General features: G+C 39.1%; 1 protein-coding gene across 1 annotated transcript in view; it reads left to right on the top strand.

Moving 5' to 3' along the window:
• The first annotated feature begins 867 nt into the window (after positions 1-867).
• The window catches only part of FBXO11 (F-box protein 11), a 111419-nt gene continuing 92070 nt past the window's right edge, over positions 868-20216 (top strand). The window contains exon 1 of the mRNA XM_053590145.1: positions 868-1102. Within this exon, the coding sequence (XP_053446120.1) occupies positions 880-1102 (223 nt within the window). The 5' untranslated portion in view covers positions 868-879. The remainder of the gene's footprint in view (positions 1103-20216) is intronic.

Here is a 20216-nt window from a genome sequence, read left to right as displayed (position 1 = left end):
TGGCCGCCTGAACAGAATCCCCGCCCCTCTTGCTCCCCGCCCATTTACCCCTCCCCCCCGCCGCCCCGCGGCCCTCCCCCGCGCCCCTGGCCAAGCCCCGCGGCGGGGAGGGACTGACTAGGGTGAGTGGAGGCTCCGGTGGTGTCAATGGCTCCTCCTGCCACGGAGCAGCAGCAGAAGCCGCGGCGACGGGGCTGAGGAGGAGGAGGAAAGGCTCCTTTAAGGAGGAGGAACGACGACGCCTCTTTCCCCCCCATCTCCTCCCTTCACACTCATTTCCCCTTCGCCGAGGAGAGAAGGGGGGAGGAGAGAGAAGAGGCCGAAGAAAGAGAAAAAATTCCTCACAGAAATCTCTTTCAGAGGGTGTGGGGGGGAGGAAGAGGGAAAAAAAGAGCCGGCGCCCCCTGCTCCCTCCCTCCCTCTCTTCTCCTCCTTTTCCCTTCCTCACCCGCCCGCCCACTGCCCCCGCCGCCGGAGACGCTGCTCGGGAGTCGGCGGGACCGGGATCTGTCTCCTTAGCCGCCGCCGCGCTTCGCCTCGGGATCCCCAAGCGGCGGACGCCCTTTCTTTCTTTCTCTCGCTCTGCCCGTCTTTCTGTCTCCGTCCCTCGCGGCCGCCCCGCCCGGCGCCCTCGGCCTTCCCCGAGCGTCAGGCCCGCCCGGCCGGCCTCGCTCGGTCTCCTTCTGTCTCCCCGGGCCTTTCTCCGGACTCGGGGTCCCGCTCGCCCCCTCCGCCCTTACCGTCTCCCCTTCCCCTTGCCCCCTCTCCTTCCTCCCCCGCTCCCCACTCTCCCCACCCCCTTCTCCTGCCCCGGAGCTCGCTTTGCGTGTGTGTGAGTGTGTGTGTCCCTCCGCCAACGCCGCCACCTCAGCCCGGCAAATGAACTCCGTCCGAGCCGCCAACCGGAGACCCAGGCGAGTGTCGCGGCCGCGCCCGGTGCAGCAACAGCAGCAGCAGCCCCCGCAGCAGCCGCCGCCGCAGCCGCCCCAGCAGCAGCAGCCGCAGCAGCAGCCTCCGCCACCGCCGCAGCAGCAGCAGCCTCCGCCGCCACCACCGCCGCCTCCGCCGCTGCCTCAGGAGCGGAACAACGTCGGCGAGCGGGGTAAGGCCGCGCTCCCTCCCCGCCGCCCGCCGGCTCGGGCGCCGGTCTGTCCGGGCACCGCGGAGAGGGAGGCTGGGGCGGGCGGGCGAGCGAGGGTGGCGTGTGCGCCCCGAGGGTGGCGGACGGAGGCTGAGCGGAGGCGGGTCCCCGGTGCCGCAGTGTCAGCCTGGGCCGGCACAGGCCGGCAGGAAAAGCCGCGGCTTCCCCAGCCACCCGGGCTGTCGCTCAGGCCGCGCTTTGTTTGGTGTCGGGGGCTCTGCAGCCTCCACCCCCACCCATCCTTTCGGCTTCTCGGCTCGCTCACCGACCCCGCGGGAGTCTGTTGGTGGCTGGGGGGAAGGCGAAGGGTGGGATTTCCCCCTTTTCTGCCGCCTTCCACGTTTAGTCTGCCTCTTTCTAATGGTAGGTGGGGGGAACGACTGGGAGTGATCGGGTGGTGGGGTTGGCTGGGGAACTTGTTTTCCCCCTTTTTTTCTGTGTTAGCCTCCCCCTTCCTGTGGAGGAGGGGGAGAGGAAGAGGGGGAATCGGAGTGGTCTGTGGTGTTAGCCGGGGAACTTGTTTCCTCCGCCCCCCTCTCTGGTCACGGGGTAGGGGGAGCCGCGACTCCTCTCCCAACCCCATAATATTTGCTGCGCAGTTTGCCTTTAGTTACAGAACCCTTGGGAAGGACCCGTTAAATCAGGACCTATAAATAAATAAATATAGAACCCATCGGCCATTTCCAGCCCCCTCCCTCGTGTGCAGTGCAGTTACCCTTCCGCTCTATCGACACCCCTTCTTCTGTCCTCCCCTAGGGTCCCCCTCCTGCCGCGATGCTCCCCTCCATCTCCTAGTGGGGTTTGAAACGCCCCTTCCTTTGAACTGGCCCCTTGGGATTGTACATGTGTATTTGTGGTGCGCGCGTGAGTGTGTTGTGTCCAAGGCCTAGTGAAATGTGTCATCTGGACCCAACTGTGCACACTCTCTGGTAACCACCATTGTCTGAAGGCTGAGACTCCCCGGGGTTGAATTCCTGCTTTAGCAAAAATAATGTTCAGTTCTCCTTGGATGATGTGGGTATTTTGGGAGGTTTATGAGGTGGGGGTGTTGCACCTTGGTCTCCAAACATAACTATTCTCTTTATTAATTAGCTGCTCGCAGTAGGGGTGGAGGTCAGTACGGTATTTATGTGTATGGTGGTTGTTTTAAGGAGGAGGAGAATTGTTAGGAGACATTTTGCATGTTTTAGTTGGCGGATTAAGGTTAATTTTACATGCCTTGGTTGTCAAACCTCCTTCGATTACGGATTGAGATTAAATGCCTTTTTAAAATTATACATTCTTTCCTTAAACTGTTTCATTGTTGTGCTTGATCAAAATGTTTAACAAATGAAGGAGGGAGATGTTAATTTGAAAAATAGTTTAAAGTGTTTTCTCTAGTCACTGTTAATAGATAAGTAATTGAGAAGGCAGTTTGCTATGTTGCTTGAAAGAATGATGTTTCAAGCTAGTTAGAGGTTTTGTGCAACATGATTGGTAGTGTTTTAATGTTTCTATGATACATTTCTCAATTTCATGGTAAATTTTAAAAAATTGTAGTCTCATTATTTTATTTCACATACGCACATCAGTTTTTCTGGTGCTCTATTCGAATAATATTCCAAGTCTTCTTCCAGAATTGGCACTGTATATAACAGAGGTGACATAATTTTTTGAGAAAACAATGACACTTGGTTGAAATCTTAGCATTTAATGTTAAAGATTTCTACTAATACTATATGCTTTTTCAAGATGTAGTGATTTGTTAATAACATTATCATTCAATCAACCCCGTCAGCCAAACTTAATTTACTCCTACTGTGTATTTTAAAATGTTTATTCTGAATCTTGATTTCATGATTTGTGTGTAATTTCAAACTTCGTTGAAGTAATTTTCAAAATTATTAGCTACCGTAGTTTATTTCCATTTCCATTTGAAGTAAAGTGACTTGATTCTTAGCAGTCACGTGTTAGCGTGTCATTTTTTTTTTCATTGATGTCCTAAACTGACATATTCATGAATCAGAATTTCAGTATGTACCTAACCAAATGGTAAATGAAATTCACTGTAGAATTGTGACTTTGCTGCAGCTTGTAGAAACTGTTCTGGAGGTTCTGCGTTGGCTCAAAGGGGAAAAGAACTTGCTGATTAGCCTACAGAGAAAATAGTAAGTCTTTCAGAGAACAAATAAAATGGCCTTAAAATGAATAATAGTTGAGATGAATTAGAAAACTAAAATAACAAAGATTTTGCCATTCTTATGTAAGAATATATCATTCTTTGAATAATTGGCATTTTAATGACATTTTTTAAGCGTACCACTCACATGATGATCAGAAATTAGTTAAACGGAGAAAAATGCTTTTTATTTTACAAGTTTTGTGGTGCATGCAGAGTGTCACTGCTTCTACTTTGGAAATGAGTGGTTTTGTTATTTGTTAAGAATATGCTGAGTTTAATCATTTGGATAAGGTAATCAAGGAACTAAAGCTAACAAATATTTGTGTGTATTTTTTTTTTAACCTTTAATGGGTATGTAATTTTTGCATTATTGTCTTGGATAGAATTACATAATAGTGGATCAGACAACTTCCCAGGTAGGGGATCAGAGTGAGACCCAGTGTTTGAAGACAGCTTCAGTTAGTTCAATCTGTCTATAAAATCACTTATTTCATATAAAGATACACCTTAGGCCCTTCCGTGATAATAACATAGTTACAAGGTAATATTTTTTCAGGCAAAAATTCTGTCAGACTAGTTTTTAGCTGTTTCTTTGCCTAGATTAGTTGGCATTAAAAACTTCCTTGACACTGCTTTTAAATCTATACATGCACAATAGGTGTATGGGGTGTGTGTATATATGTTTTCTCTTATATGTCATGGCCCATGTTTCAAGAAGAAATAAATTGAACCTTACAGAGTGAAATCTTGAAGAGTATTCTTCAAAGTCTTCCATGGACATTAGGAAATACTAGCCTAGGTATTTCATGGAATGTTGTGTTCATTCTTGTTTGAAATGATCAGCTGTCTTAAGACTAAATACTATTCATTAGCCTTTTTAGTCTCTTAAATTCCTGAGTTTGGAATTTCACATACTACTTTAAGCTAGTAGAAAATAATTTGTGTTCCACAGAGTGACAATTTGATAATATATGCTATAATTTAATGCAACTGAAAGGAATGTGGGATTGGAGTTTTGATATTTGTTTTAAAATTCTGAAAGGATTTAGCTTTTGCAATCTGTTCTGAATTTATCTTCTTTACTAATGTATTTTACAATCTTTTTCTAGATATATGGAGAAAGCCTACAAATCTATAGACGTACTGTGTATTCTGATGAGTAGTTTTTAGTTGTTAAAATTAATTACTAGAATAGGTAATATATGCACATAATTTAAAAACTAAGAACTCTCTTTCCTACACTTGCCTCTAGCTAATAAATTCTCCTACCTGGAATCAATCACTATTATTACTTTCTCATTTATTATGTTTTAATAAAAAATGAAATTTGAGTTCTGAAAATAATCTTGACATGGGAGTTACTGAAAAATTGATGTGATGTAATTTTCCCCCCTAGTTACTGGAAAAATCACAGGACTATTTTGAAGTGCTGAAAATTTAACTATGTGATATTCATAGTTAAAGAAATTTAATGCATGCAATATCTTAATAAAGTTTGCTACTACTAGTTTGAATTAATCTTATAGCTTAAAAACTTAGTCTAATATTTGTGGGATAAAAATCTCACCTATAAACATGGAATTACACTTTTTAAAAAAATTGAACTTGTTGAAATAATTCAGTAATATAATATTACATAAAATATTTGTAATGGAGCTACATATTTATAATATGCACTAGCCAGGACACTCCTTGGCATTCTAGTCATGTATGCTAGTTACATATTCTAGTTCATGACATTTTAGTGTCAGGTTCTTTCTGCTATTCATACCATAAGGAACTTCTGCAACCTTCATAGATAGAGGAGTTCTGGAAAAAGAACATGATTTTTCCTATTTTATGAAGTAAATACTGTGGGGTACTGCTCTCTCATCTGGTGGCTAAACCTTCAAAATATATCCCATGGGGGAAGTGCCAGCCAACTTTTTTGTGTGTTTTGTGTGAGAAGAGAGCCCGTTTTCTCAAAGCTTGGAAATTATTTGAGGGATAGAAATAGAGAGTGTGTTGGTGTTAATGTTCTGTCATGAAACCAAAGGGCTGTCCCTATACTGCTGTTCTCTTTCTTTACTGGAAATTCTGGCAAATTCAAGGAAAGACCAACCAGCTTGGAGACCCCACCAGGTAAGGCAAGAACTACCAGTAGTTCCTGACCTATTAGTGAGGACCCCTGGACTTAGATTTGGCAGAATTCAAAGCTAGTGAGTATTTCCTGTTCTTTTCTTCTTTTTTTTTTTAAATTTGAAAATAACCGAGATCTCTTATTGTCCCTCTGTTTATCCCTAACTAATAAATTGTTCTGATTTTGTGTCTGTCTTGCCCTCCACATCTCTAAAGTGTTATTCTGTTTAGACCTTCCAATTCACTAATTGATAAATTGGTCTTTTGAATTACATTCTTGGTTTCAGGGAGCTCTGGTTGGTATTTGAGATTGTTGGCACAGAATCCCCCAAATTGTAGTTTTTATTCTTTGAAAATGAAATTATGAAGACACAAAATATAGTTGGGTAGTATGATGTAAAGAGTTCTGAATTAAAGCCAGCTTGACCTGAGTTCTCATCCTGGCTACACACCTGAGTTAAGCAGCATTACTTCTCTTGAGTCTTACTTCTTTACACCTGCTTTTATAGAATGGTTGTAAGGATAAGAGCTAGTAAAGCAGCTAGCATATTGCAACTCCTTTAAATATAAAAAATAACAAGAGATTGAATCAGCTATACATAAAGTTAAACCCAAGAGGTAAAATATCCTTGAGTTGTTAGAGTTTCTGGTATACCCCACAATGCACGTTAGATGACTTTGTGTAACCTCAGAAAGACTGTTTACAATTGTAAATAAGCAACCTTGCATCTAACGAATTGAAATGTTCTTCAGAGAAAGAATAAGAAAACAGAAGAATAATAAATATTAACTATGTTTCTGCTATGTGTTAGTCTGTGCAAGATACTTTTTCTTGCATAATATTTAACCTTTTAAGCATTTCTTTTTTTTTTTTGTGGTTTTTGGCCGGGGCTGGGTTTGAACCCACCACCTCCAGCATATGGGACCGGCGCCCTACTCCTTGAGCCACAGGCGCCGCCCCCTTTTAAGCATTTCTGTGCAATAGATTTTATTATGCTTTTTTTTTAACAAATGAGGAAACTGAGGCTCACAGTTACATAGCAATGAAGATGCATAGTAAGTAGCAGAAAAGAATTTCAAAATTAATTTATATAACCTAGTCTTTCCATAAACAAGGGAGATACCAAAATAAATTTGGCAGAATGTCTTTATCATTTTCAGGGGAGAGAATAATTGAGCCCTTTGTAGCATGTCTGTTCCCTGTCCTATTCCATCTGTCTTATTAGTCTGATGCTGTTGATTGTTGAATCATCTGGGTTCACATCTTCCAAATAACCTCTGGTCATGATTTTACCTCTCATGTAGATTTGTCTCAAGAAGAGACCGTACTGATTGACCAGCTATGTTTTCTGGGTGTTGATGAGACCACTAAGCACTCACTGCACAAAGAAGGGTAGATTTCCCCTGGATTATTCATAAGTTATGAATAAAAGGTGTTAACTCATTTTAGCTCATGGTTATAGACTAGACTATTTCAGGAGGGAAAAAATGTGAGTTAAATTAATATTAGACTTCAGTAGTAATTTTGACTGGTTTGTGGACTAAATAAGGGAAGGATCCTCACTATAGTTTGATATGTTTAGTGTATGTGTAGCTTGGAGGTTTTATATGTTTGTTAACATAAGAAATGTGCTTAAACTTAATTTTTAGAAAATAGAGAAATGAAACCAACTAATTTCCTTTACATAATTTATTTTGGTTGAAGGCAAGTATCAAAAGTACTTAATTTACTTTGAAAATGAATGCATTAATGTCATTTAAACATTTTTTTAAACACTCAAAATAAGACAGCATGTTAAAGCAGGTATAAATTACTCTCCCAGTTGCTAAAATCCAGTTGTCAAAGATTCTGCTGTGTTAACAAATGGCAGATTGTGGGACTATGATCAAAGAGCGAAAAATTATTAAAAGCTTTTCTCCTATATGGTAACATCAGTTTAAAAAACAATCAGGAATACTTTCACATTGTGAGAGAAGAAGTGTCAATCATCTTTTTTTTGTGATGAGACCATACTTCTCTATGTTGTCAAGCTTAGAAATTATTTTAAAGTATAGAAATGAAGTAGGAACCTGGGCTTTAAATTATTTTTCTGATAAGTGATCTCTAGTTCACTCTTTTTCCCTAGTGAACAACAAGACTCATTTTCCAGATGGCTGAGTTGGGTTCTGGGAGAATCTTTGTTGAAAGTTTTTCTTTAGTGTGGTATTAACTGGCTTATATGTGGTTTCAACCTTTGGCACTGGTACCATGATATACCCCCATGTGATTTGAATCAGTTTGGCCTTTTGCTGATATGCCACCTGTACTTGGGTTTAGGTGCTTGCTTGCTAGCATTCATGGTTTAGAGACAAAAACTTTTTTTTTTTTTTTTTTTTACATCTAAGCATTGATTTTGAATCTTGCATCCATAAGGTATGTATAGCAGTATATAGAAGAACATGTGGCTTTTTGAGAACATAACATCTAAAAGGAAAGGGGTAGGGAAGAAGAAAAGCATACAGCTCTTCTTTATTCACTTGTTACATTTTGAAATGGAAAGGATGGTATATGCTGTTGTGTCACTAGTAATTTGTTTCTTCCCACACAATTGATTATAACTTTTTGAAAAAAGGGTGAAAAATACAGAATTTAACAAATGAAAACTAGGAGTCTTTCCAGACTTTGGTATCACAGCAGAGAAGAAAGGTCAAAAAAGACTTGTTTGAAAGAAATAGGAGTTGGGGTAAAGTACTATATTTTGAAATACAAAATGTTTATTAGCAGAGCGATCTTGTAGTATAAGACATTGTGACATACCTTTTCTTTTCACATAAGGTCAACTGTGCATTAAAAGTAGCCACTAAACTACATGATTGCAAGAGGGACTTTACCTAACAATTGCAATCAGTGTAACTGGCTTATTGTACCCTCAATGAATCCCCAACAATAAAAAAAAAAAAAAAAGTAGCCACTAAACTAATTCACAGTTGTATATGAATGCTTGGTATTCTCATAATCTCTGAAACATACTGCATTTTTAAGAGACTGATGATGATTGTCAAATTTTGGCCTAGTAAAAGAGATAGGAGAAATAGAACAATTTGGAGAAAAACTTTTTGTGTTGGAGTGCTTCTTCAGAGAGAATTAAGTACATCAAGGAAGGGGGGAGAATAGAGAATTCATGCAAGGATCACATTACACATGTACTGCTTTTCCTTATCTACTTTTTTTTTTGAGACAGAGTCTCACTATGTCGCCCTCAGTAGAGTGCTGTAGCATCACAGCTCACAGCAACCTCCAACTCTTGGGCTTACGTGATTCTCTTCAGCCTCCCAAGTAGCTGGGACTACAGGCACCTGGCACAAAGTTCACTTTTTTTCAAAAGACTAATTTTGGGTTGAAAATTGAGATGACGAGGAGTTGGAGCAGGTAGGAGTGGCAGTATGTATGGGTCATTTAAATTAGCAATGGTTATTTGAATTTAAAGCAGTCTCTGTATATAGCTATTTTATGTATGTATACATAGTATATAGGCTATATATACACACACCTTTACGGGTTGTTCTCAGTTTACCAACAAGATATGTAGTTTTCTTCTTAAGTTGAATTTGTATGTAGATTGGAACAGGTACTTTATCTATAAACCCAACAGCCTATGGTTATAAGTGCAAGTTGTATGTTAGATGTTTGTAACTCAGGGACTTTCTGTAGTATCTTCTGTTCGTAAGTGTGAGCTCGTCAAGTCAGATGTTTATAATTCAGGGACTGCCTGTATAATTATATAGTTATTTAAATTGTGAAAATATTTTTTTAATCTTTTAAATTAAGCTTTTGATTGAAGTATATAAGTGTACAAATAGTATTATTACAGCTTGATGATTTTTCACAAAGTGAACACAGCTGTGTAACCATTAATATCTAGATAAAGAAATAAAAAGTTTGTTTATTCTTGTTGCTGTTTCACATTCCATTTTATGAATATATTACAATTTATCCATTCTATGATTGATGGACATAGAATTGTTTTTGTTTTTAGTGGTCAAGAATAGTGTTGCTTATGAACATTCTTATATGTATCTTTAAGTAAACATGTAACACATTCTCTCTGAGCTTTGTGCCTCAACCTAAACATTGCTTGCTTTTTCTCAAAGGCAAAACTTCCATTTGCTTTACAAGAAATGGAAGCTAAAACAGCTTTATGACATATGCCACATTTGATGTTAAAATATGCTGGGTTATTGTAAACATTGTTTCTGTGCTAATATTTTTCATACACAGATTTGATTTTTTTTAACTTTGGAAAAATAAAATATCAGTAATTTATTTTAATATTTTATAAATACATAGCTTCAAAAATCTAAGCTTTTTTAATTTTTGAGACAGAGTGTTGCTTCACTGCCCCTGCTAGAGTGCAGTGAGGTGGTCATAACTCGCTGCAACCTCAGCCTGGGCTCAAGCAATCCTTCTGCTTCAGCATACCAAGTAACTGGGACTACAGGCAGATGCCACCAGGCCTGACTAATTTTGTGTGTGTGTGTTACTGTTGTTTAGACAGAGTTTCAAGCTGTCAGCCTGAGTAGAGTGCTGTGGCATCATAGCTCACAGCAACCTCCAACTCTTGGGCTCAAGCAATCCTCTTGCCTCAGTTTTTCTATTTTTAGTAGAGCCAGGGGTTTTGCTTTTGCTCAGGCTGGTCTCAAACTTGTGAACTCTCAAGCTATCCAATTGCCTTGGCCTCCCAGTGTGCTAGGATTACAGTGCATGCCTGGCTAATTTTGTCTATTTTTAGTAGAGACAGGGTCTCAAAGGCTGTCTCAAACTCCTGACCTAAAACAGTCCTCTTGCCTTGGCCTCCTACAGGCCTAGAATTATAAGTGTGGGCCACCGTGCCCAGCCAGACCTTTTTTAAAATAGAACATCAATTTAATATTACTTTGATTTTCCACAAAGATTGCTGGTTGGGTTAGTTTGGGAGAGGGGAGGAAATCTTTTCTATAATTGAGTTAAAACAAATACTGTGAACTTTTTTTTTTTTTTTTTTTTTTTTTTGTAGAGACAGAGTCTCACTTTATGGCCCTCGGTAGAGTGCTATGGCCTCACACAGCTCACAGCAACCTCCAACTCCTGGGCTTAAGTGATTCTCTTGCCTCAGCCTCCCGAGTAGCTGGGACTACAGGCGCCCGCCACAATGCCCGGCTATTTTTTGGTTGCAGTTTGGCCGGGGCCAAATACTGTGAACTTTAATAGGTGATTCTTAGCCTTCCTTCCAGAAACTGTTGCTTCCTTTGGCTGCTGAAGGGGTCTTAAGTATTTTTGTTTCTCCACTTAACTTTGGAACCTATTTCTTCCTTTTAACTGTCCATTTAACTCCTGTGTAAATATTTTACTATTACTTGGGCAGTTCATTTTGTTTCTGGTTTTGTGCATATCCTTGATTATCCTGTATTATCTTACAGTTAGCGTCTTGCAGTCAGATTATTTTAAAATTATATCACAGAAAAATTGGGGCACCTTTTGCTCTCAGATGTTTTTCTAGTCCTTGACTGACCTGTCCATTCTGATGTATAGAAGGAAGGTTTGAAAAAGTGCCTTTGCCAGCACCATCCTTGATGAATTCTTCAGGTGAAAGCTTGTATTAAAGTGCTAATGGCATATAAATGTGTACTCCCTATGATGTAAGTATCCCTTGAGAATGACAGAAGGGGGTTCTGTTCTTAAGAAACTACTTGCTTAAAATTGATAATACGGTAGCCTCGGATATAAAGGAGGAACAGTCCAGTGTTGGTGCTAACAGTTGATCTTTTCTGTCTGCCAAAAGCAGTGTGAAGGAGACTGTCCTCTTCCATTTTCTTCTTCGTTCTCCTCCTACTCTTCCTGCTACATTGGGGATAAGGAGCCTGAGCTGCTTCAGAGTGCCTTTTATTTTCTCCCATCTCTTTTTTCCAGAGTGACTTCTTAATCTCATTTGTAAATTAGGAGGTTTTTTTTTTTGGCTGGGGCAGGGTTTGAACCAGCCACCTCCAGTATATGGGGCCAATGCCCTACACCTTTGAGCCACAGGCACTGCTCTAAGTTAGAGCATTTTAATATCAGTAATTGAAAGATAAACATGTGCCTACCAAAGAAAATTCTGCAGGTTTGGGTCATATAAATTGTCTTTATGTTATCATTGTTTCTTTTTTTGTTTGTTTATTTGTTTTTTTGAGACAGTCTATGTCACCCTTGGTAGAGTGCTGTGGCATCACAGCTCACAGCAATCTCAAACTCTTGGGCTTAAGCGATTCTTTTGCCTCAGCCTCCCAAGTAGCTGGGACTGCAGGCACCTGCCACAGTGTCCAGCTATTTTTTTATTGCAGTTGTCGTTGTTTAGCTGGCCCAGGCTGGGTTTGAACCCGCTAGCCTTGATGTATTTGGCCGGCGCTGTAACCACTGTGCTACAGGCACTGAGCCTCGTTCTTTATTATATTCGTTGTTTTGCCCTTGTGTCGAGAAATTGAAGGTACGAATGACAGGTTTAAATTAAATTATGTATTGCTAGCCAAGCACTTCAGTTTCAGAGATACAAAACAGCACTTTAAGTTTCCTCATAAGCTTCCGTAATCCCATACCAAGTAGTGGTTGTAATTCCCAAGGTAGCTTTATGGATTTTTCTAATTCGTGGTATCTCTGTTGCGGTATCTCTCGGGGAGCCTCTACTCACTTATTTCTGCATCATTTGAAAACCTCTTAGCTGAATAGAATTGAAAAACTAAGCTGGGAGGTCTGGATACAGGGAGCTTGACCAGCATTTGTAAAGTTAAATCCCTGATTTTAGACGGCCAGGAAAATAATACATACCTATATCATAGATGTATGTTAGTAACACATAAATACAGTGAAACACTCGGTAAGATAGATTTGGTGTTACTTTACATTTCTTTGTTTTTCAAATACTATATATGGAATCTGGAATGAGGGAAGTTTTATGACATGGGTCTTGGCAACAATTTTGTGACACCTAAAGCGTAGGCAACAAAAGTAAAAATAGGCAAGTGGGACTACATTAAACTAAAAAGCTTCTGCACAGCAAAGAAAACCATTAAAAGAGAGAAAAGGCAGCCTGTGAAATAGGAGACTATATTTGCAAACCATATATCTGATAGGGAGTTAATCTCCAAATTATATAAGGAACTTCCACAGCTCAATAGCCAAAAAAACGTAATCTTTTGAAATGGGCTAAGGGGGCCAGCATAGTGGCTCATGCCTGTAATCCTAGTACTCTGGGAGGCTGAGGCAGAAGGATTACCTGAGTTCTGGAGTTTGAGATCAGCCTGAATAAAGGGTAAGACCCTGTCTCTACTTAACAATAGAAAAAATAATTTGGGCTTATGGCAGGCACCTGCAGTCCTAGCTACTTGGGAGACTGAAGCAGGAGGATTACTTGAACCCAGGAGTTTGAGGTTGCTATGAGCTAGGCTGAGGCCAAAGCACTCTTAACTTGGGCAACATAGTGAGACTCTGTCTCAGAAAAAAAGAAAAATTAATTAAATGGGCTAAGGACTTCAGTAGATATTTTTCCAGAGAAGACAAATGGCTAGCAGGTACACACAAAAAAAGGCTCCACATCACTAATCATCAGGGAAATGCAAATCAAAACCTCAATGAGATATCTCCTTATTCCTGTTAGGATGGCTGTTGTCAAGAAAACAAAAGATAACAAGTGTTGATGAAGATACAGAGAAATTGAAACCCTTGTACACTGTTGGTAACAGGATATAGCAGCTATGGAAAATAGTATGGAGGTTGTCAAAAAAATAGAACTATTCTAAGGTCAGCAATTCCACTTTTAGGTATTTATTTGTAAGAATTGAAATTGAGATCTTCAAGAGAGATTAGCACTCCCTGTTCATAGCATCAGTTTTCACAATAGCCAAGATGTGGAAACAGCCCATATGTGCATTAACAAATGAATGGATAAAGAAAATATGCTATAAATATATTATGGAATATTATTCGGTCTTAAAAGAAGGAAATTCTGCAATATACAACATTGATCTACCTTGAAGATATGCTAAATGAAATAAGCAAGAAAGACAAATACTGCATGATTTCACTTATATGAAGTTATCTAAAATAGTCAAATTCATAGAATCAAAGAGTGGAGTGGTGGTTGCCAGGGACTGGAGGGAAGGGGTAAATGAGAGTTACTAATTAACAGGCATAAAAGTTTTAGTTAAGCAAGATGAATGAGTAAATTCTAGATCTGCTATACATTATACTATATATCAACAATATTGTATACTCAAAAGTTTAAGAGGGTTGATCTCATGTTTAAGTGTTCTTACCAGAATGAAATAAAATCAATTAAAAATAGTGATTTGGGCCAGGTGCAGTGGCTCATGCCTATAATCCTAGCACTCTGGGAGGCATACGGGGTGGATTGCTTGAAACCAGGAGTTCAAAACCAGCCTGAGCAAGAGTGAGACCCCTGTCTCTAAAAATAGCTGGGTGTTGTGGTGGGTGCATGTAATCCCAGGCTGAGACAAGAAAATCACTTGAGCCCAAGAATCTGAGGTTGCTGTGAGCTATGAGGCCTCAGCACTCTACTGGCATGCTACCAAGGGTGACAAAGTAAGACTGTCTTAAAAGGGTGGGGGGGCAGTGCCTCTGGCTCAGTGGGTAGGGCGCTGGCCTCATATACTGAGGGTGGTGGGTTCAAACCTGGCCCTGGCTGAACTGCGACCAAAAATTAGCTGGGCGTCGTGGCGAGCACCTATAGTCCCAGCTACTCGGGAGGCTGAGGCAAGAGAATTGCCTAAGCCCAGGAGCTGGAGGTTGCTGTGAGCTGTGCCGCCATGGCACTCTACTGAGGGTGATAAAGTGAGACTCTTGTCTCTACAAAAAAAAAAAAAAAAAGACTTAATTTATTGTGATGTGAACTCATACTTCATGATTGATGCTGTTGTCCCTGTGTAGGTCATTTTAAATTTGAGTAAATGAATGTTATGTTTTTTAATGCTGAAAGTGTTTTAAGTGCTTTTTAGTTTATGGACATTTCTGTATTTGTAGTCACAGTATCACTTTAGGATAATAACTATCCATTATAGAAAATGAGGATAACTGGCTCGGTACCCATAGCACAGTGGTTACAGCACCAGCCACATAGACCGAGGCTGGCGGGTTCAGACCCGGCCTGGACCAGCTAAACAACAATGACATCTGCAACAAAAAATAGCTGGGTGTGTGGTGGGCGCCTGTGGTCCCACCTACTTGGGAGGCTGAGGCAAGAGAGTCAGTTAAGGCCAAGAGTTTGAGGTTGTTGTGAGCTGTGATGCCATAGCACTCTACTGAGGGTGACATAGTGAGACTATCTCAAAAAAAAAAAAAAAGAAAAGAAAAAGAAAATGAGGATAACTGATAATCAGGAAGTCAGTTTAGAATTAAAAACAAAATTTGATATTTGAGACTTTGAGCGATTCTGTCTTTCCAGGATAAGTGTGACTATAGCATAGAATTGTTTTTGTATCAGGTAATTTTATTATGGTAGTAAATCTGTAAAAATAGTATTTTGCTTATATGTAGTATACCTAGCTGAGTGATTAAAGATGGAAATTTAATATAGAAACTGGATAATTAGAAAAAAAATTACTGTTGGGTACAACAGGTGTGTTTCTTCTACAGCATACCCAAGTGGGACAGACTCACATCTGTTGGATAATTTTATGTGGGAGAGTATTTTCTTTTTTTGTAAAATTGGGTTCATCTCTGAAGAAATTAATGACTGTCTTGCAATCAATGTAACCTGGCTTATTGTACCCTCAATTAATCCCCAGCAATAAAAAAAAAAAAAAGAAATTAATGACTGTCAGTTTATTAGGTGTTAAAAGAGATTGGTAAGGGAAATAGCTTTGTCATTATTAGTGTAAAAAAACAACACACCCTTCATTTTCTAAGATAGTATATTCTAAGAACTTTTGGATTGTGGGATCTAATGTGTTTGGGAATAAATAAGAACTATTTTCAAAAACAGAAAAGTGAGCTTTTAAGCTTTAGTTACTAGATTTTGTATTGACTCATCTCACACTCATTTGATTCATCATCTGTCCATCTTACAGGCTGCTTATAAACTTAGCCTGGAGAAAACAATCATTTTCCTATTAGAAAATTCATTGATATTGTCTTTATTAAAAGAGGTCAGCTAGATTTTTTGAGTTTTGTTTGTTTTTTTAAATATGAAGCTGCTAATGTGGCTTAGAGAAAATCAGTAAGGGTTGGTCCTAGGTAGTAATCAACATGGATTTATGAAGAGCTGATCACTGATGTATTTAACATATTTCTTTAAAACAGCAACTTTTGACAGCTTAGGAGAGAACAAGAGCAACATAGCCAGATTTAAGTAAAGCTTTTATTCTTTTTGTGGAGCAGTCATATTGGTGTTGTGTCATTTGGGAGAGATTTTTAAAAGTCTTATTTCTGTTATATGGAAACTATAACTTATAAAAGTAGTGTTAACCATTTGCAAATAGACACTGAGTAAATGATTGTTTCTGTTTCCTTTCAGCCTTCCTCTGTGGAGCCAGATTTGTTCATATAATTAACAATTTAAATTGCTGAGCATTTTCTATATGTTTATAGACAATAAAAAATTGAGTCAATTTAAGTACTTGAAAAATCAAGAATAAAAATCAGATTTTTAAAAAAGCAAATGAACTTTAATTTATGTACAAACAAAAAATGGCTAAACTCTTAGAAATACCTATCAAGAAGAACAAAATGTAGTAGATAGGGTTATAGTTGAAGTTCTGAAGTGTGTGTGTGGGAAGGATACTCATGCACATGTGTATGACATTGTATCATAGCATTAAGATTTGTAAAATGTTGGAATGGTTGAAAATTATAGAAGCTTAAGGGTAATTTATTCTTGCAAGTGGTTGAAGTAATTCTTAAAAACGTTACTGAGTTATTTTCTATATGCTCAAAATATAGCTAGAGAAGCTCGGCACCTGTGGCTCAAGCAGCTAAGGTGCCAGCCACATACACCTGAGCTAGTGGGTTCGAATCCAGCCTGGGCCCACCAAACAACAATGATGGCTGCAACCAAAAAATAGTCGGACGTTGTGGCAGGTGCCTGTAATCCCAGGCAGAGATAGGAGAATCACTTGAGCCCAGGAGTTGGAGGTTGCTGTGAGTTATGATGTCACGGCAGTCTACCTAAGGTGACAGCTTGAGGCTCTGTCTCAAAAAAAAAAAAAATAGCTAGAGAAAATGGGTTTACATTGGATTGATTTAGACTGGTATAAAGAACATCTGGAAAACTCCAAAATAGGGCGCTAAAGAAAATCATGTATTTTTTTTTTGGTGGTGGCTATTAGTGTAAATACTTTAATTATCTTAGCGATGGTAATATAGAAAGAGAATTATAGGATGTGTGAAATAGAAGGAACCATTACCCTAATTCTTAAGGTTTGTTCACTTGTTGAAAGTGACATTTGGATTTAGAATCCAAATCTCCTTCCTCACTCCCAATCAAATGATGATAGTGTTAGGGTTTTGTTCTGGAATTTTTTTTGTGTGTGTGGTTTTTGGCCGGGGCTGGGTTTGAACCCGCCACCTCCGAAATATGGGACCAGCGCCCTACTCCTTGAGCCACAGGCGCCGCCCTTTGTTCTGGAATTTTATCATTCTTCCCCCCCCCCCCCCCCCCCCGTAGGGACAGAGTCTCACTTTATGGCCCTCAGTAGAATGCCGTGGCCTCACACAGCTCACAGCAACCTCCAACTCCTGGGCCCAAGCGATTCTCTTGCCTCAGCCTCCCGAGTAGCTGGGACTACAGGCGCCCGCCACAACGCCCCGCTATTTTTTGGTTGCAGTTTGGCTGGGGCCAGGTTTGAACCCGCCACCTTCGGCATATGGGGCCGGCACCTTACTGACTGAGCCACAGGCGCCACCCGGAATTTTATCATTCTATTCATTTTTCACTGTAAAGAGTTGAAGCTTTTGATCTCATAAAAGTTTCTGTAATTTCTCAGTTATACTAAACAAAAACTAAAGTTTTTTTAGAATGCTGTCCTCAGTAACTTAAGGGAATAATGCAAGTAAAATTATAGTTTCTTTTTTATTTTTTTGTTTTGCTGTGACTGGTTAGAAAAAAATGAGTTACATCATTGTAAGATGGATCATATTGTTGATAGATTCATGTAGAATCTGTCTACAGAGATACTTACCTACATAGATTCCCAGTGGAATTGATTTCGGATGGTTTAAAATTGGCTAATATTTTTGAAGAGGGAAAACAAAGTTCTTTTCCAGTGTGAATTCAAGTGTCCATTTATGATAATGGTGGTATTTTCAGAACAATGAGGAGAGGATTTACTACTTAATAATATTATATTAAAACTATTGATTATTCATTTGGAAAAACATTCAGTTTATTCCCTACCTTAGCGCAAAAAAAAAAATTCCAAATGATTAAAAAGCTCAATTTTTTAAAAAAGTTATTAAAAAATAAGAAGAAAACACTATTTCCTAAAGAGGCCAAAAAAATCCAGTGCCATTAAAGAAACTGACTGCATATAATAAATTGATAGTTCTGTGCAGTGACAGGTGCATATACTGAAGAAAAAAATTGCAGTTTAGCCTACAAATGATTAATATCATATAAGAATGTTTACAAAAACATTTTAGACATAAAATACCAGTTATGGAGCTGAACTCCCTTTTAAAAAATCATCTTCTACCATTTCTCCTTATTTTCAACCTTATCAGAAGCAACAACTATCATGAATTTGATAGGAACCTGTTCATTCCATTTTTAAATACTTACAAATGTGCATCTGTAAATGTTTGGTTTATGTGTTATGGCTGTCACTGTGGAAAATTAAGAACCTGCCTCCAAGATGTTTATGGTTCTGAGGGGTAGGTGAGGATGTAGAATATTCTCTCATAAGATATTTATTGTAAATGCCAATTGACTGGTGCAAATCATGAGTACTTGGCACCTTAGAAATCCATAGGTAATGGGTATGTGAATTAAATAAAGTAATTTCTTTTGTCTTTACTTGTCCCTTCACTCCCCAGAGTAACTCTTAACTGTTCTTTTGTTTTTTCTTTTATGTGTATTCTTTTGAATTTTTTAATGTGTGTGTTTTTAAACTTCCTCATGAAAAGGAAACCATACAGTATATATTAATTTGTAACTTTTTAGTTTTTACTTAAAGATATCCTGGGCATTTTTTTCTATATCAGTATAAACAATACATTGTTACCTCATTCTTTTTGTAGTTGCATAATAGTCCATTGTATGAATCAAATAGTCCTCTGTTGATATTTTTCTTTTTTTATACCATTATAGAAATGTAGTAAATGACCTTGTACAAATACCTTTACATGTTCACGTCACAATTTTACTAAGTAGGTTCATAAAAGTGGATTGCTTGAATTCATGAGTTTGAGACCAGCCTGAATAAGAGGGAGATACCGTCTCTACTAAAAATAGTAAACCTAGTGAGGTACTGAGGCAAGCACCTGTAATGCCAGCTATTTGGGAGGCTGAGGCAAGAGGATCACTTGAGTCCAAGAGACTGGGGTTGCTGTGGGCTATGAAGACACTGTGGCACTCTACCCAGGGCAATAAAGTAAGACTGTCTCCAAAAAAAAAAAAAAAATGTGGGTTATTGAGTCAAAGGAAATTTTATTTTATTTTTAAGCTTTATTGAGGCATAATTGATATGCCAAAATGTACACAGTAAGTGTATACGTTTTGATGAGGTTAGAAGAATATTTGCATTTTAAAGTTTGTAAATGTTGCCAAATTTGTTTTCAAAAAATGTTGTATAATTTATAATCACACCATTAATGTGTATGAGATTAAATGTTATTGATTGAATGAATACAGAGGGGCAACTAGTCATAGGGCCAAAATGATTTAGAAAAACTTCCCATAGAAAGTGAATACTTACGCTAATCTGGGTGTGGTATACCCTGTAGTTCATGAACTACTGGGGAGGCTGAGCCAGGAGGATCACTTGTGCCCAAGAGTTCAAGGCTGCAGTGAGCTATGATTGTGCCTCAACACTCTGGCCTGGTCAACACAGCAAACCCTGTCTGAAAAAAAAGAAAGTGAATGCTTAAACTAGATCTTGAAGAATAAATATGCCACAAATAGAGGAAAGGAAAGGAAAAAGAAAAAAGGATATTCTTAATAAGAGACAATGGGCTGAAGGGCATGGCAGTGTTATCAGGAAAGAACTTTTACTCTGTCACCATACTCTTAGTTTACTCTTTCTTTCCTTTCCTTTCTTCCTCTCCTTCCTTTTTTCTTCCCTTCTCTTTTCATTCTTTCTTTCATCTTTTTAACAGGGTTTCCACTGTGTCTCTCAAATGGTAGTGCAGTGGTGTGATTATAGCTCATTGCAACCTCGAACTCCTGGGCTCAAGCAATCCTCCTGCCTCAGCCTCCCAAATATATAGGACAATAGATATCTGCCTCCAAGCTTGGCTTCAGTTCACTTTGTATTGGCATTTCTTTTGCAAAAAATGTGGAGTTAGCCTATCTTCTGTCTTCAAGGCTTTACCACCTCTGGAATAATTTAAATCCTTTAGCCTAGACTCAAATTCTTCTATACTTTGGCTGCTTATTTTTCTTTTATATGGTTCTTTCTTAGACTCATGTACACATTCACATTGTTCTTGAATAAGTCATACACATTACTGCTACAGTTTTTTTACTGGACGCTGTTGTAAAACTATGAACTTAGTGCTTGCTTTTTTTTTTTTAATCGTTTGGGATTCATTGAGGGTACAAAGAATTAGGCTACACTGATTCAGGGGTTGCTTGA

The sequence above is a fragment of the Nycticebus coucang genome, chromosome 4 (assembly GCF_027406575.1).
Source record: "Nycticebus coucang isolate mNycCou1 chromosome 4, mNycCou1.pri, whole genome shotgun sequence".
NCBI classification, from domain to species: domain Eukaryota; kingdom Metazoa; phylum Chordata; class Mammalia; order Primates; family Lorisidae; genus Nycticebus; species Nycticebus coucang.
This window is presented reverse-complemented; position numbering and strand designations above follow the sequence as displayed.